The following is a 15,020-nucleotide window of genomic DNA, read 5'->3' as shown; positions in this document are numbered from 1 at the left end:
TAACCCAGGGATTCGACGTCCAATATGAAATATTGCCAGTGCTTTATGGAAGCCTGCTCCCGTTGTTCCTTTTCAGGGTGGAAGGAGTACGAAACAGGTCGTCTATTTTGTTGATGCTGAGGAGAGAACATATGCTGGTACCTGTCTGCCTGGCGTACCATCTGTCACTACTTTAAAAAAATGAAACTCTCAAAGCTTAGGAGCTGGCTTGCTGGAAGGGTGGAAACTTCTAAGTCTTTAAAGTCCCACTGCAAAGTTTTAAAGTCTCCAAGAGTCTTTCCATACTTTTTCAATTTAAGAAATGGCAGGAACAATGGTGTTGTGGTATTCCACAAGTGACAGCCTGCAAGAGGGAAGGGCAGTAAAAATAACCCTCTCAGTTCATTACAGGATGTAACGGAGGAGGCCACTTCCAGGTGCTATAGATCATTCCCACGTGACCCCATGCACCTTTCCAGGTCCTATAGATCATTCTCTTTACTTCATGATCTCACTTCCACAGTCAGTTTTAAGATAACAATATCATTATGGTTGTCTGTCCTCATTCTGTTTACCTGAGAATATGGTAAAATAATAACTTATCTCTGTATCTGTCACAGAAGCCCTTTGATAGAGATTCAGAAGACTTAAAGGAGATCAAATGTCTCCAGAACTGGAATAGTGTTGGCTTATGTCCTGGTTGCAGAGAGGGGGCAGAGTTTTGAGCATCTGGCGTGGTTGTATTCCATACCACCCATGTCATTGCTGGGGATCGTGAAGGGGGGAAGAAAAAGGTGAGTACACACCTGAAGTGTGCCATTTTGTTCCGTCTCTTCCTCGGGGAAGTTGCTGGGACCAACCAGGTCTGTGGACTCTGTCCTTCTGCCACCACCCATCCCTTCCCATAGATTGGAAGAACACAATTCCAAGCAGCAAGCACAGCTGAGCCCAGTGGAGTGCACCCATGCCAAGGCACCAGTGCAGGAAGCAGCCGTGGGGAATGGAGCACTGGAGGCAAGCTAGAGCCCCAGCTGAGTCCAACCCAAGCTGAAAGGAGCTGAGCCAGGCCATAGGCACTGAGCCAAAAGGAGCAGCATGGAGCTGGGTAGAGCTGAGTAGAGTCAAGCCAGGCCGGTCAGGGAGGTGTGGCACGGTGTGGACAATCCAGCTTTTGGGGGTTTATCTGTCATTGCTTATTGTTGGCTTGGGCTCAGGGACAAGGAACACCAGATGCGGAAACATCTGCCATCTCATCTTTGCCTGAACAACCACACAAAACTGAGTTGAGGTGCTGAGCACGTTCGGTGTGTAAATTGCTCTCTGTTTTGCATACTTTTATTATTAATGTTGTTGCTGTTGTTGTTCATATCTCATTGCTGTTTGTTTTCAGTAAGTTGTTATCTCAACCCATAGTCTCTGCCTTTGTCCCTCTCTCACTAGAGGGAGTGGGACGAAAGGGAGCAGTTTCTTTGGAGTTTAATTCTCAGTTGATTTTAAAGCACCACAACTTAGTACCTTCCTGTTAGTGAGCTTGCCAGAAAGCAGTGGTTAGAGTCTTAAGAGGTAATTGCCAAGGTGGGGTTTTGAGCAGTGACGAGACCATAGGCCAGTATTCTATAGTCTCTGTCTGCATGCTTTTCCTGGGACGTACTAATGACTCCTACCAGTAAAGGACTAATGTGTTTCCTACTGACACTTCTGGATTTATTTTAGCAGAAAAGGTCTGCCAGGGTACTGCAGTTCTGTGCATAGCTGAGTCTCATGCTAGGGGATGACGTGGGTGCCTTTTCATGGGCTCTACTTTGGACACCAGTTATTAGATGAAAAAATCTGAAGAGTTTCCTCATGGAAGTAGTATTCTTCTGTTCAAGCAATGGAGATTTGTAGGCTTGTTACTAAAAGTCAAGGGGTGATTAGAGGGATTCCTCAGTGATAACAGCAGGGCTATGCTTTTGTGGCTACAGGTAGTGCAGTATGACACAAGCTAAGAAGAGTTCATGTGTCTTCTGGTGGCCAAGTGACAGGACACTGCACTTACAGCATACCAAAATGGTGTGCTTGCTCTCAGTGGTGACTTTGTATCCTCTCTCTCTACCTATCCCAAGTTAGTCTCGCTTTGCCTTGGTTCCTGTGGTTTGTGCAGAGGGGCTCTATCATACCAGCTTGGGCAATGAGGGTTATTTTTGGGAGGTCCATATGAAGTCTTTTTCCCAGACAGCCTCTTGAAAAATTTCAAAATTTACTTCTATTCTTGGAACTCTCCTATTACTTTGTTTTTATGATCTGTGCCTTTGTCTCCAAACAAGCAGTTATTAATAGGACAGTTATCCACCATAAAATGTTCAGAGTTTTGCTCTTTTAACTTAAAGTTTTGCTTTTTCCCCTGGCTTAAATCCGTTACCCTCATCAGAGTTTACTTTTGAGTCTCGCTTGTTTGTTTCTCTTGTTTTCCCAGTCTTTTGAAATGTTTATGTTGTATATTCATTTTCACTTGGAGATGAGAGAGGTTTGGTGTTAGAGATATAATCCTTACCTAAATCACGCTTTTTTGGTCATGGAATTGGAAACACAGTCTGCTGAATAAAGAGACTCTCCCAATATGGGTTGTATTCAGGTTTTCATGTGAATTAGCTCCACATAGTCTAGAGTGAGTCATTTACTTTGTTTTACTTCGGTTTCACCAAATGTAAAATATGGTTATGGCTGAAAATCAGTATGTAAATGTTAAGTATTACTATTGGCCAAACAGCATATCAATGTTAAATCTACAATTTCCTATGAAAGAGGAGGAAGACATGGTCTGTCTGTACTTTGGGTTCTTTCCCTTTTTTAAATTCAAGTCAGACTGTCAACATCAGTTTCATTTTGCTTTCACAGTTTGTGCTTAAAACCATCCCCTAGCAAACATCTTGCTTTTCAGATACCTTAAACCTACTGCAAACAAACAAATAATGCAAATGAAATAGTAATAAAGTTACTGTTAGCTCTGTATAACAAATATTATCTACTATTTAAATACAATTATTTTCAGAAACTTGGCAATTTTAGTCATGCAAACAATGAAATTGATTCCAGTCACAGCTCATCTTTCTATAGAAAGGGAATACCGGTGGTGTTTTAAAAATGGATTATTAGGAACCTTGGTTTACTCGAAGTGGCTCATGTGTTGTATTTGCTAACACAGCATCTTGCTGGAAGAAAATAAGTGCATCTTTTCCCTAGCGAGATTATTTTTTCCACAAATCTCTGGAGCAGGAAATAAAAAACAGCTAATAGTTGAGGGGTGTGTGGAATTCGTTTAAGCAAAGCTGAACCATGATCCTTCTGACTGCCTCCTCTTTCCTGTGCTGTTTTTTCTAAAACTGCCTTGGAGTATGTCAACAAATCTCTGTTAAGCTCAGAAAGTGCAGGGGGGTGGAAACTGTGATCCTTTCTCTGTCTCTTTCTGTCTTTGGTGTTTTTGTGGGGAGTGATTTAAGCTGATGTATTTTCAAACTGTCCTTGTTCTGGCCAGGACAAGGTTAATTTTTTGCAGTAGCCAGCAGTGGGCATGGCCAGGACCTGGAGTTATTCTATACCACCTCATGTCATTGCTGGGGGTGGGCAGAAGGTACCCTTTTCCAGGGAGAAAGGATTTCTTCCAGTTGAGTTTCTGAGCTGGAGGAAGCAGCTGGGTAACACTGGTTCCAAACCAGAAGAAGTGGTCAGGGTGGCATATCTGCACTTGGGTCAGGCTCTGCAGTGAGCATTTTGCGTATGAATCACTCTCTTTTGTACACTTCTGTTACTAATGTTGTTGCTACTGTTAGTTTTCTTATCTTGTTGCTGTTTCTAATAAATTGTTTTTATATCAATCCACGATTGATTCCAGTCACAGCTCATCTTTCTATAGAAAGGAAATACTGGTACCTTTTCTGTCTCCAATTCTCATCTCCAGCCCGCCACAGCAGGGAGGGGGAAATGGAGTGAGTGGCAGCATGGTTTGGAGAGGCTCAGTGGAAGCACTAAATTAGGAAGTGCCATTCCTAAACAAAGGTACAAATTTGTCCTGTAAAATATTTGTAAATTAAAACAGCCTCAGGACTTCTGAATGTAACCCCAGCTGAGTTCTGGAGATGTCACAGAGTACTGGTTTTGTTACAGATACATAATTCTTTTCTCACACAAGTTAATTGTAAATCAAAATAACTTGACAGAGAGGGCAGAATCTATTATACAAAACTGAAGAAGCAAAGTGTATGTATATTTGAAAAGCAGAAAAATACCTGTGATTTCTGCATGGCCTATTTACTTCTGGTATACAAGAAAACATTACTTTCATATTTCTCCGGTACTGGAACTATGTGTTTTACATGAAGGAATAGAGCAGGTACCTATTTTCTGATGACAAATGAAGCATGCTGGGTATGTGCTCCACTTCCCCAGAAACTGTATACCTGAGGACAATAATGCATTGTCAAGGCTTCAAGAATGCAGAAGACATTGAGGAAATAACTTACATAAATGACTCTGTTTTGCTGTGCAGCAGTGGATATAGTTGATATCACTGGGTGTGCTTATGGTCATCCTCAGGAAACAAAAACATTTCTTTGTGATACTGTAATTATTGATCTTAAATGAGAGCATAAGCTCTTTCACATTGCCTGAGAAAGTGGTGGTTTTGCTTTGTCTGAAGTGCTTGGTTTATAAATTACACTCGGTCACTGAAAGTAGTTTTGCCATCTCTGTCTGTCTGCTCTCTCATGATTGTTTATTTTGAGACAATCTGTGTTCTGTAACTAAATACTTTCAACATCTTCACAAGTAATCTTGACAAGCAGAACCAGCGTTGTTGAAGTGATTTCAGATGATTAAATGTTAAATGATGTTTTCTTCCAACCTGGTTTAAGCCAGCAAAAATGTCAACAAAATAAGTGAACCAATATACTGTCTGCTAGTTAAGCATCAGGAGAAGAAAAGAAAAATTAAATGCAACATATGATAATTTCTTAGATGCTGAACTTCGGAGTCAATGACAGAGACTTTTGTATCATGGTTTGTGATAATTGTGTTTAATCAAAACAAAAGGTTGAACTTTTTAAAGGAAATATTTTTCTAATAGTGAAATATTTTCTTTCCATGTCTTATTTTCAGCAGTCACATTCAAACTATATGGGGTAATATGACATCAACTGATGGGTAATGTTGAACATACCCATTTGGCTTATCTGTAGTCTGGAAAAAAAATGAAGGGAAACTAATTTTTTTTCGTGGTGATGCTTCATTTTAATCTCATCTAACACAGCATTGTTTTGAAAGTGCTGTTGGGTCTGAGTGGAGTTGATGCTACAACCTGTCTGGGTTCAGAGATGGAAGGATAATGGGGGAAAAATGAAGAGATTGTCAGAACAGGAGAAAGCCTGTTTGAGGAATGGCCCATGGAGTGTATTGATGTACCTGGGCAGCACGTTGTTGTGTTCTTCTGGGAGGCAAAGTCTGTTTGGGTTAGCAGAAAGAAGGACAACATGCACTGATGGCAAATCTATCAAAGACCCTAGAATATGTCTTACTGAGGGTGGTTCCTGGTTTTAGGTGGAAATGGTCACTGTTTATGAAAGAACTCCCACATTTTTAGGGGCACAAATAATCTTGACAAATTTAGTAAGAATGAAAGTACTTTTAGACTTCTACATTACCATAAATTGATGGCTTGGTGAATAAAAGTCCTAATAGTGAAACCTGAACAATTAAGGAGGTAATTAAATTAATTCCTACAATGATACCTCCCCTGCATCTCCCATTTTGTCAATGGCTGGCATTTTATATGCTTTTGGGTTTCACTAATCTGTATTGTAAAGGCAAGTGGACATATATTTCATGTATTGCAGCACTTGAATATTAGTCGGGAAAAGTGAGAGAGAGACAAGGAGCTGGCTCACCAGCCAAGGTAGAATAGATGATGATGGGTGGCACAGGTACGTGTGAACCTTAAACACAAATTGGAGTCAGAGGGAATTGTCCCTGTAGCTGAGGTCTTTCTGTTTTCTCACTCAGTGCCTCCCACCAGGAATGTTTATTTTCCTGGTGCCTACATCAGTGCAAGAAACAGCATTTCAACAAACTGCCATTGTTCTCCCTTATGACTCTTATCACTTGAAAGAGCACACAACATACAAGGTTGGCGCCTTCAGCATGTTTAAAACGTAGAGACCTGGCTTATTGCAATATATATTTAGAAACTAATGCAGTGACAAACAAAATTGTGTGGAGCTCAGCATATATACTAAACCATATGTATTGCCAGTAAGCACTGCTTAAAGGACAAGAAAACATTTTCCAATTGCCACATTTTAACAATTCCTTTTACATGAATCTGTAACATGGGCACTTTTGAAACTTAACTGATGGATACACAATCCTTTTCATACTGTCAGAAATTCTTTTACTCAACTATTCCTATTCTTTTCTTTAGGAAGGTGAAAAAAAAGGATTTATGAATAGACTTTATGCCATCCAGGAGGTGTGTGTCACTGTTCAGAATATCCTTGATGAAATTGCTTCATTTGGTGAAAGGATCAAGAAGTAAGTGCTGACACAGGTGCTGGATTGCTCTCTAATGTTGTTCATACTTTTTCCATGTAGAGATACAAAATATTAGACCTTTATTTATTTATTTCAGGGGACTCCAGCTTTGGATGATCCATCGTTCAAACTCATTTATATTTACTTTGCTTGTGGAGGCCATCAGTCAATGAAAATCCTGTCATATTGATTCTGAAATTTAGAATTATATTAATTGGGGAAAAAATCAGAACTAAGGTTTTTAAGTAAACCAGAAAGAGAATCTTGTTGAGAGGTCTAACAGTAGTTATTTTAAAATAATAGTAAAAAAAATGCAGCTTTGATAAAGGAAATAAGCGGAGCTGAATAGTATTTTAACAACATGCATAACTTCCACTTGCTGGCAGTTGTATTTATGTACCTTAGCAAAACCTTTCCTTCTAGAGTATTTGTAATTTGTAATACTTAATACATGATATATAAGAATTGCCAACAAATCTAGGCATTAAGAAAGAGAAGATCTGATATTTACTGAAGGAAATGTGTTGTATTTCTGACATGGTCAGTGAACAGCAGCACAGGGTTTAGTATTTGAGATGAAACTGGTTCCAGGAAGATGCCTTCCAGCTGTCAGCTGCAAAGCAGGGACAGGACTGGTTTTCCATGCCTCCAAAGCCAGGCGCATCACACCACCACCTGATTCACGTTTGGATGTGAATTTTAGGAAACTGGTGCCTTGGGTGGAGGTCAGTCTGCAGGAATCCTGAGGATCATCTCTCATCTGTTCTGTTCTGTCTTGATGATGAGGAGGTTGCCATTTTTGTGTTTAAGAGGAAATACCCTAATAGGAAAGCCTGGGAAACATTTCCATAGGGACACTTACAGGCAGGCTTTGTTCACAGCAGCAGAGGCAGGTGCAAGCATATTGTATCACACAAGTTTTCCAGTCAAAAAAATGAACCTGTCTCTGAAAAAAGTCTTTTATCAAAAGGCTATTTGTGAAAGTTGTCTTGATGACTTAGATTTTTTAATTGTGCATTTTGGAAGTAGGGTTTGTTCTATTATATACCAGATGAGAGCAACAGAGTTTTCTAAACTGAGTGAGACTATAAATCTTTGCTCCTAATTTGCTTCTAAAACTATAATGGGAAACCTGTACTGAATGCTGTGCTAACATAGCACATAAGGAGGTTTGCTAAGTGAGGAGCCAGTGCTCCCACACATGGTGTGTCTGTGATCCATTGCATACAGCCGAGTCACAGGAACATGAGCAGACCTTCTGTTCATCCCAAACGCATACAGAAGAGGGGAAAAGAGCAGGTGTCCCTTGAGGATAAAAGGAGGAATCCGACACTAAATGACACTAACATAATGTTCATTCTGGAGACATGTCAAAATTGCCAGCGAGAAAATAAGACAAATAAACACAGGAAGCCAGACCTCATTATGAAAAATATGGCTAGCAATTCAAATAATTATTCTGCTAGAGAAGCCAAAATAATGTAATCACATTGATCGGGGATGTAGTTAGTAGGAATACTTTAAAGAGTATCATGAGGCTATTTAGAGCCAAAGCCACATTTTCCTTCTGGATGAATGTCATGCAACACTTTTGATATGGTGGTGCCTTCGTGGAACAAACCCACTGAGCCAAGCTCCCTTTAACCAGTGTTTTTATGGGATATACATGTAAATTTATCATCTGGCCTTTCTCTTCTCTGCACATGGAGGTTGGAGAGCCACAGCACACTGTTTCAAGACTCATTAACTTTCTCTTCCTCACACCTCAACCTCTGCAAAATTAGGTAACCAGCAGTGTTTTGTCACAGAGTTTGGGATCCTTAGTAAGTGTGTTGTAATCTGTGACTTTTGGAAATGGTAATGAACGTCCTGAAACTCTGATGGGATCCCAGATTTTTTTTTTCCTTTATCCATAGATAAATAACATTTACTTATTTCATTTTATTTTATATTTTATTTTATTTGGTAGATAAGCTTTCCTTTGCTTTTTCTGCAATGTACTTTACCTCTTTACCTTATGCCACTCCCTCCTTTTTTCCTCCTTGTGTCCTTTTTTTTGTTTGTTTGTTTGTTTGCCACCCAATGGAATTTTATTTCCTTCCTTCATCTAGTGCTGCCTTCAGGACTGACTGTTCTACCCCCTTCTTTTTTTTTCCTTAACCTTCTCCTCCTTAAGCTCATTGGATGAGTTTCCAGCTTTCCATGCCCATACACTTACCTTTTCCTTTTCCCCCAAAACAGAAGGGCACCTGATTGAGGAGTGCATCTATACCTCAGACAGAGGGGAATGTCCCTGCTCAGCCTTTAACTGCTTGTGCTGCCCTTACAGTGGAACAGTGAGGTGATAAAACAGAAAGCCCTAGCAATACTTTTCCAACTATTGTATCCTACTTCTACCCTAGTATTGAAGAAAGCAATCTGAGTTGCCTGTGGGAATACATTTAGGGAATAAGGAGTTCTGTATGTTTTGCCTGATGCTATGCTAAGACTGGGGACAAGCCCTGAGATTTCCAAAAAGCAGAGCAGTAGTTCTCTTGGCAGATGTGTGCTGTTGGGCAGGGAGAGGTGCCATTCAGCAGGCGAGTGGGTGAAGCCAGGACCTCCTTTCATTTCCACTAACAGTGGATCCAAGCCCAGGCTCTCCCTGATGTCCAGCATCCATGCATTCATTTGTAGACTCAAGTTTGTTTACCCTGATGGAAAGTGGCACTTCTCCCACTCTCCTGCCCATTATTTGTTCTTTTATTGGGTCTGTTGGCTGACCTCAGTTCTGACTTCTGTTAATTTTTCTTTTAGTACATTCAACTGGACTGTCCCATTCCTTAGCTGGCTGGCGATTGTTGCCCTCTCTGTGTTCACTGTCATCCTGTATTTCATTCCACTGAGATACATTGTTCTTGTCTGGGGTAAGTAAAGCCTTTTTAAACTGTCTGTACCACTTAAAACCCCGTGCTTTGTAAGGGATGACTTACATTGTCAGTACTTTCTGGTATTTATGGTCATGAAGCTGCCTCATGATGGAAACAAGCAGGTTAGTTAAAAATTGCAAGTCTGTAAAGATGTAAGCCCATCTGCAAAATGCATTTTTCTTGGCTGGCATTGTAGACTTAATCACACTATGAACATGTAGCCATGAGGATTCTTCATATATCAAAATGTAGCTTTGTTTAGATACTACTCTGATTTATTTTCACTACTTGTACACAAACAGGGGCATTTCAATCTATATAGTGCATTTAGGACAATATGCCTTTTTTACTGCAGTACTTTATCTTGTGAAAGTGTATGTAAACATAGCAACAACAAACCTGTTTAAGGGGTCACCTTTGGTTGGACAAAAAGGAATGAGTGGTATTTGGCTGGTTGATAAGGAACAGAAAGTATGAGTGGGTAGGGGGGTGGAATTATGATTGATCCAGGCTCTCACTACAATATCAATTGTCCCTTTATCAATTCTTTATACTGATTTTAAAAAGCTACCATTACCCCATCTGTTGTAAATAATGCTCCCAGTTTTCATTTGTACATCTTTTCAATACATCCTATACCACTGGCAGCTGTACCCTTACTCAGTACCACAGATTTGTGAACAGCATAGTCTCGGTTAAATCTGTGGCTAGATTTTCTTTCCGAAGAAAGAATAACAATCCCACTTTTGTAAAAAACTTTTGAATTCAGGAGACAACATAAAATCATCGAGCTGAATCTAAAGAATTAATTTTTTATTGATCAGTCAGTATTAGTAATTTCTTAGTGTGTTTTCACAAATAATCATAGCAGAATATTTAAAATGGAGCAGAAGCAATTAAGAGGATATGTACAAAGGTATTTCTACAGAACTAACAGAAACAAACATGTGGGTTTCCTTTCTTTTCCTGTCTTTGGAGTTTTACTTCTCCCTCACATACCCTATATCACTTAGGTGTAACCAAACTCTTAGTTTGTTCCCAAAATTTCATTCTTCCTAGCACATACACGTGAACTTTGAAGTAGTTGGTCTGTGTCCTTTTTCTGTCATTTTTCAGACAGTTGTGACATCTTGCTTTCTTACATCCCCTTTGTTTGATGCAAGAACATTTGATTATAATACTCCTCCAAGACCCACAAAACTACAGAGTGAGAACTGTTCTTTGAAAAGCTCATGACTGATATCCCAGGAAGGGTCACACTCCCACAGAAATGTCTGTTTCAGGTAAAGCAGAGCCTTAACTCCCAAGCCTCCCAAACCATGTATGGATAGCATAAGCACAAATTATTATAAATGCGCCTTGCATTCTTTCCATCTCTTCCCTCCTTGCCCCCAAGTTATATAGTGTACCTACATATGACTTCAGGGCCATTTGTTCACTAGTGGTTTCAATGCAGGTTTTTCTCCTGCATTTTGTTTTAGGTGCCTTCTTACTCAGCGCGTGTGTGGGGGTCCCTTCTTTAGGGATCTGTTTCTCTTGCGTCATGCCAGGAGACCAGACAAGTACTGCATAGCTACAGCTCCCGCAGTCCCGACCTTCTCAGGGTGAAATGCATTCACACAGAGCCATGTCGTGCTGAGCATAGCTCTGTGCATCTGTCCCTTCAAAAACTGCAGTATTCCAAACACTGTTTCCTCCATCATGATGTGTTTTTAACCTCCCCCGTGTACATACATTCCTTCATCCCATTCATCCATCCTGCACTTGGAAGCCTTGGAAGCCTCTGTTTTCTGACATTTTTCCATAGGAATGTTTGAGCTGGTCTGTAGCAGCATTTGCCCATGTCATTCTTTGGGAAAGCAGAGGTTTTAAATGAAAATTCCTCCATGTTATGGCACATCCTTTCTATAGCTGTCTTTCTTCTTTGCATCCATAGGGACTGCCTCTGTCAGCATGCCCTGGCAAGAGATTCTCTGTGCTTTCCCTCTAGCCATCTCTCTCTCCAGGAGACTACTGGCCCTTGAAGATGTGGTTTGTTATGTGGGGTGGAATGGGAATCACCTCTCCATCCTAATCCCATTCGGTGATGTGCAGAGTCCTGTCAACAGCTACAGCTGTTTATGTGGGAAAAGTATAAAGATAATTATTTTATTCTGAAAATTTTCAAGCTTTTGTAAAAGATCAATCCCCTTGTTGTGTTCTGTGCAGTGCTTTTCCTTTCTCAAGCCTTGACCATGATTTATTCATGCATTTGCTTTCATGGGATGACTGGTATTTTTCTTTATCAGATTTGACAAAGTGAAACCATATCAGCTCCTGAATTCACCTATAGGTGGTCCAGTGGCCACATGTAATGAACAGTAGGGTTGACCTTGAATTTCTCAGTCACTTGCTATGCAAAGCATCTTCTTAAAGGTGTTGACCCTCAGATATTCCTTTTGAACACTCACTGTTCAATCACCAGATAAAGGAATGGCAGCATCTCCTATCTACATCACAGAACTGAGAATTCATGCAGTGGAAAGCTGTGGGTTTTATCAAGCTTATGAAGCTTACATGCCCCATCCCAAGGCCATAAGTCCTTGCTAAAGCTTTCTGAAAGGTCTGGGTGCCAGAGACTATATTATCTTATATCTGATACAGCCCGGATAAATTACACAGGAAGGTACATTTTTAATGCTGTCCTGGCTATCTCCTGCGCCTGAAAGTCTATGTAGTTTGTACTGTTCCTGCTCCTGTTTTAGACGTGTGTTCCCAGAGCCCACAAACTGGGTTCTCAAAACGTGTATGAGCCTGACTTGGTATGTTATGATAAGAAAAGTCTAATTTAAAAGCCTTCTTTCTGCTTAGTTTGTGGAGGATTTTTCTTGGTGCTTCTTAACACAAATTGTCAATAGGCATTACAACACCATGATATCTAATAGAGACATCTGTCTTCTCTTCTCTGCACTGCCTTCAGCTCATCTGTATCTGTCATTCCCAGACAGAGGTTTGTGCAGACTCCTCTGAAACCTTCACATGATGCAGACTTCACTGCTTTCCATATGCTTCATTGTCTTTACCATGAAGAATATTTTCCTTGAATCTCCAGAATCTTTCATGAATGTTCTATCCTGCAATTAAGCCCATTTCTGCTCATCCTCTCCAGTACAGAAATGAAGTACTCTTTATTCCTCTCTTTTTTCCAACCTCCTCATAATAATCACAGTTTCTGTTACTTTCCAAAAAATATATTGAAGGAATTTTAAAATACCCCTCAAACTTTTGCATTTTGAAACACAGGGAACCACAGCAGCAGATTTCAACATTTGGAGCCTGCGTTTGCAGTTCATTCATTCGTTTGTTCATTCATTCGTTCGTTCATTCATTCATTCAGTGTTAATGTCAGACTTCAAAATGGATCTAAAATCTTTATAAAACTTTGCCAAAAATACTTGGATTTTTTAAAATGATCATAGTAACATTGGAACTTTCACTTTTGCAGGCATCAATAAATTTACAAAGAAGATTCGAAATCCATATGCAGTTGATAACAATGAGCTACTCGACTTTCTATCCAGAGTTCCTTCAGATGTTCAAGTGGTGTGTATATATTTTTTGAGTCCTTTCTGTTTTTGTTTTTTTTTAAATGAATTTTTAAAGCAGTTATTTTGATTCAACATTATATTCTCTGCCACAAAGAAATTGCAAACTCAAGCTGGGGATAGTCCATGAACCATTAGGAGGCTGCTAGACCTTTTTCCAGGAAGAAAGTAGGTACTACCTTGGTTGTGCCTCTGAGGATCCTTAGAACAGTAATTATTTGTTAGATGGTAGCAGATGCTAGAGTTTGTATTAAACAGCCCCCAACATCATGTGAATCTGACTGGGATAAGACACTACATAGGAAACACTGGAGCTGAAGCTGTCAGGACATGCAGAGAAGGAATAGGAAGGTCAAATGATGGAAGAGGCAGCACCGGGCAGTGTTGCCCGGTGTCTTGTGACAGCACTCTGAGAGCACTTTAGCCTTTCCTTTTCTGGGGTGAAAGCTTTTGCTGTGGCCACAGTTCAGTTGTGCCCATAAACTCCTTTTAAAAAAAGCTGGTTGTGAATTACAAGCTTTTGTGATGCAATACACAATCTCCTGAGAGGATGCAAGCTTTAAGATAACATCAGGCACATAAATCATCTCTGGTATCACAAAGATTATAGACTTCACATATTTCTAGTTTCAGTTCAGAGCTGGTATAAGTAGGAGGTATGGGTACACATACCTTCTCTGAATCTGATACCTTTGTGGCAAGCATTTGGAAATAAGCAAGTTTTTAAGATATATTACAAAGAATATTCATCCAGTTCACCCAAGAGGATACTGTTTATTGTCTGTAAGAGCTCGTGGAGAAAACAAAAAAAAAGAGTAACCTTTTCAAAGCTTAACGTCAGTGCACAGTGTTATTTCCTGGCAGGATTTTCCTAATGTTGATTTTCCTTCTTACTCTAGATTTGCAGTTCTGTTGTTGTTGAATCACATGTACAAATCCTGTATAGTTTTTAGGGAGAAAGTTTTCTTTATCTTTTTTAACCCTGGGGGAAAAGAAAAGGTGTCTTCCCTTTTTTCTAGGAAGCACCACCTGAACTCTTTCTTTCTGAACTTTGTGTTTAAACAGATGCAATACCATGAACTGAAACAAGATCCCAGTCACAGCCCCAGCAAGAGGAAGAAAAACAACCCTGCCTAGCCAACTTCATGTGTTGAGGAGACTAGCATCTGCCAGGGGAGAATAAAAGAGCAAGCCTAGGCAGCGTTTCCTTTCCCTAAGCTTTTTATTTATTTTGCCTTTTTATCTAGTGAGGAGATTTTGTAAATAGTGTAAAAAGGTGTTTCTCATTGAAGATATCTTTCTCACTGTAAAGACATTTGTTTTAAGTAGGGTTTTTGCCATTCGAAAGCCTCGTTAGAAACAGCATAATGCATTAAAGGAGTCAATCTAAAGTGGTAAATATGCACTGCTACTTGGTAGTCAAAGATACATGAAATACTCAAATCATGCTGACTAAACCTACAAAAGGTGTGAATTTAAATCTTACTCAAAAATTTGTCAGTATCATCCAGTAAGTCACCATTACAATGGTGACATTACTGTGTTTTATACATTTAATGAGAAATCCAATGCGGTGGAGCCTACTGCACTTAAGTTTTAGCAGATTTTTTAGTTCTCAGACCTTGATGTTAACTTCTGGTGCAACATTTTCCTGTGCAGGTGGGCTGCTTATAAGATAATGAGAAACACCAAGTGCAAATCTCTTTCTGGAGCTCCCAAAAGCAGTTCCTGATGTCTTTATCATTCCATTGTAAGATTTAAAAATCTCCATCTCTCTCAAAATACTGCCAGGTTTGTAACTGATTGCCTGTCTGATTTTTCTGTATGTACCAGTAATCTTCATTTGTACTACATAGTTTAGTGAACAAAGTCCATAGTTTTGCTGTAATTTAACTAGTATAAAACTAACTCCATATTGCTTTTGGTGTCATGCTATGAACACTTTTTGTGCACATAACTATTTTAATATGGAAGTGTTGCAGAAATT

General features: G+C 39.7%; 1 protein-coding gene across 4 annotated transcripts in view; it reads left to right on the top strand.

Moving 5' to 3' along the window:
• The window catches only part of MCTP1 (multiple C2 and transmembrane domain containing 1), a 173,818-nt gene extending 159,291 nt beyond the window's left edge, over positions 1–14,527 (top strand). For 3 of the 4 annotated variants that reach the window (XM_029965414.1, XM_029965415.1, XM_029965413.1), the window contains 4 exons: positions 6,431–6,540; positions 9,337–9,446; positions 12,934–13,031; positions 14,099–14,527. In XM_029965414.1, the coding sequence (XP_029821274.1) occupies positions 6,431–6,540; positions 9,337–9,446; positions 12,934–13,031; positions 14,099–14,170 (390 nt within the window). In that variant the 3' untranslated portion in view covers positions 14,171–14,527. Of the gene's footprint in view, positions 1–599; positions 774–6,430; positions 6,541–9,336; positions 9,447–12,933; positions 13,032–14,098 lie in introns of those variants that run through there. The other variant, XR_003916400.1, reaches the window with a different exon arrangement.
• The last annotated feature ends 493 nt before the right edge of the window (positions 14,528–15,020 follow it).

The sequence above is a fragment of the Manacus vitellinus genome, unplaced genomic scaffold, assembly GCF_001715985.3.
Source record: "Manacus vitellinus isolate BGI_N305 unplaced genomic scaffold, ASM171598v3 scaffold_9_pilon, whole genome shotgun sequence".
Taxonomy (NCBI): domain Eukaryota; kingdom Metazoa; phylum Chordata; class Aves; order Passeriformes; family Pipridae; genus Manacus; species Manacus vitellinus.
This window is presented reverse-complemented; position numbering and strand designations above follow the sequence as displayed.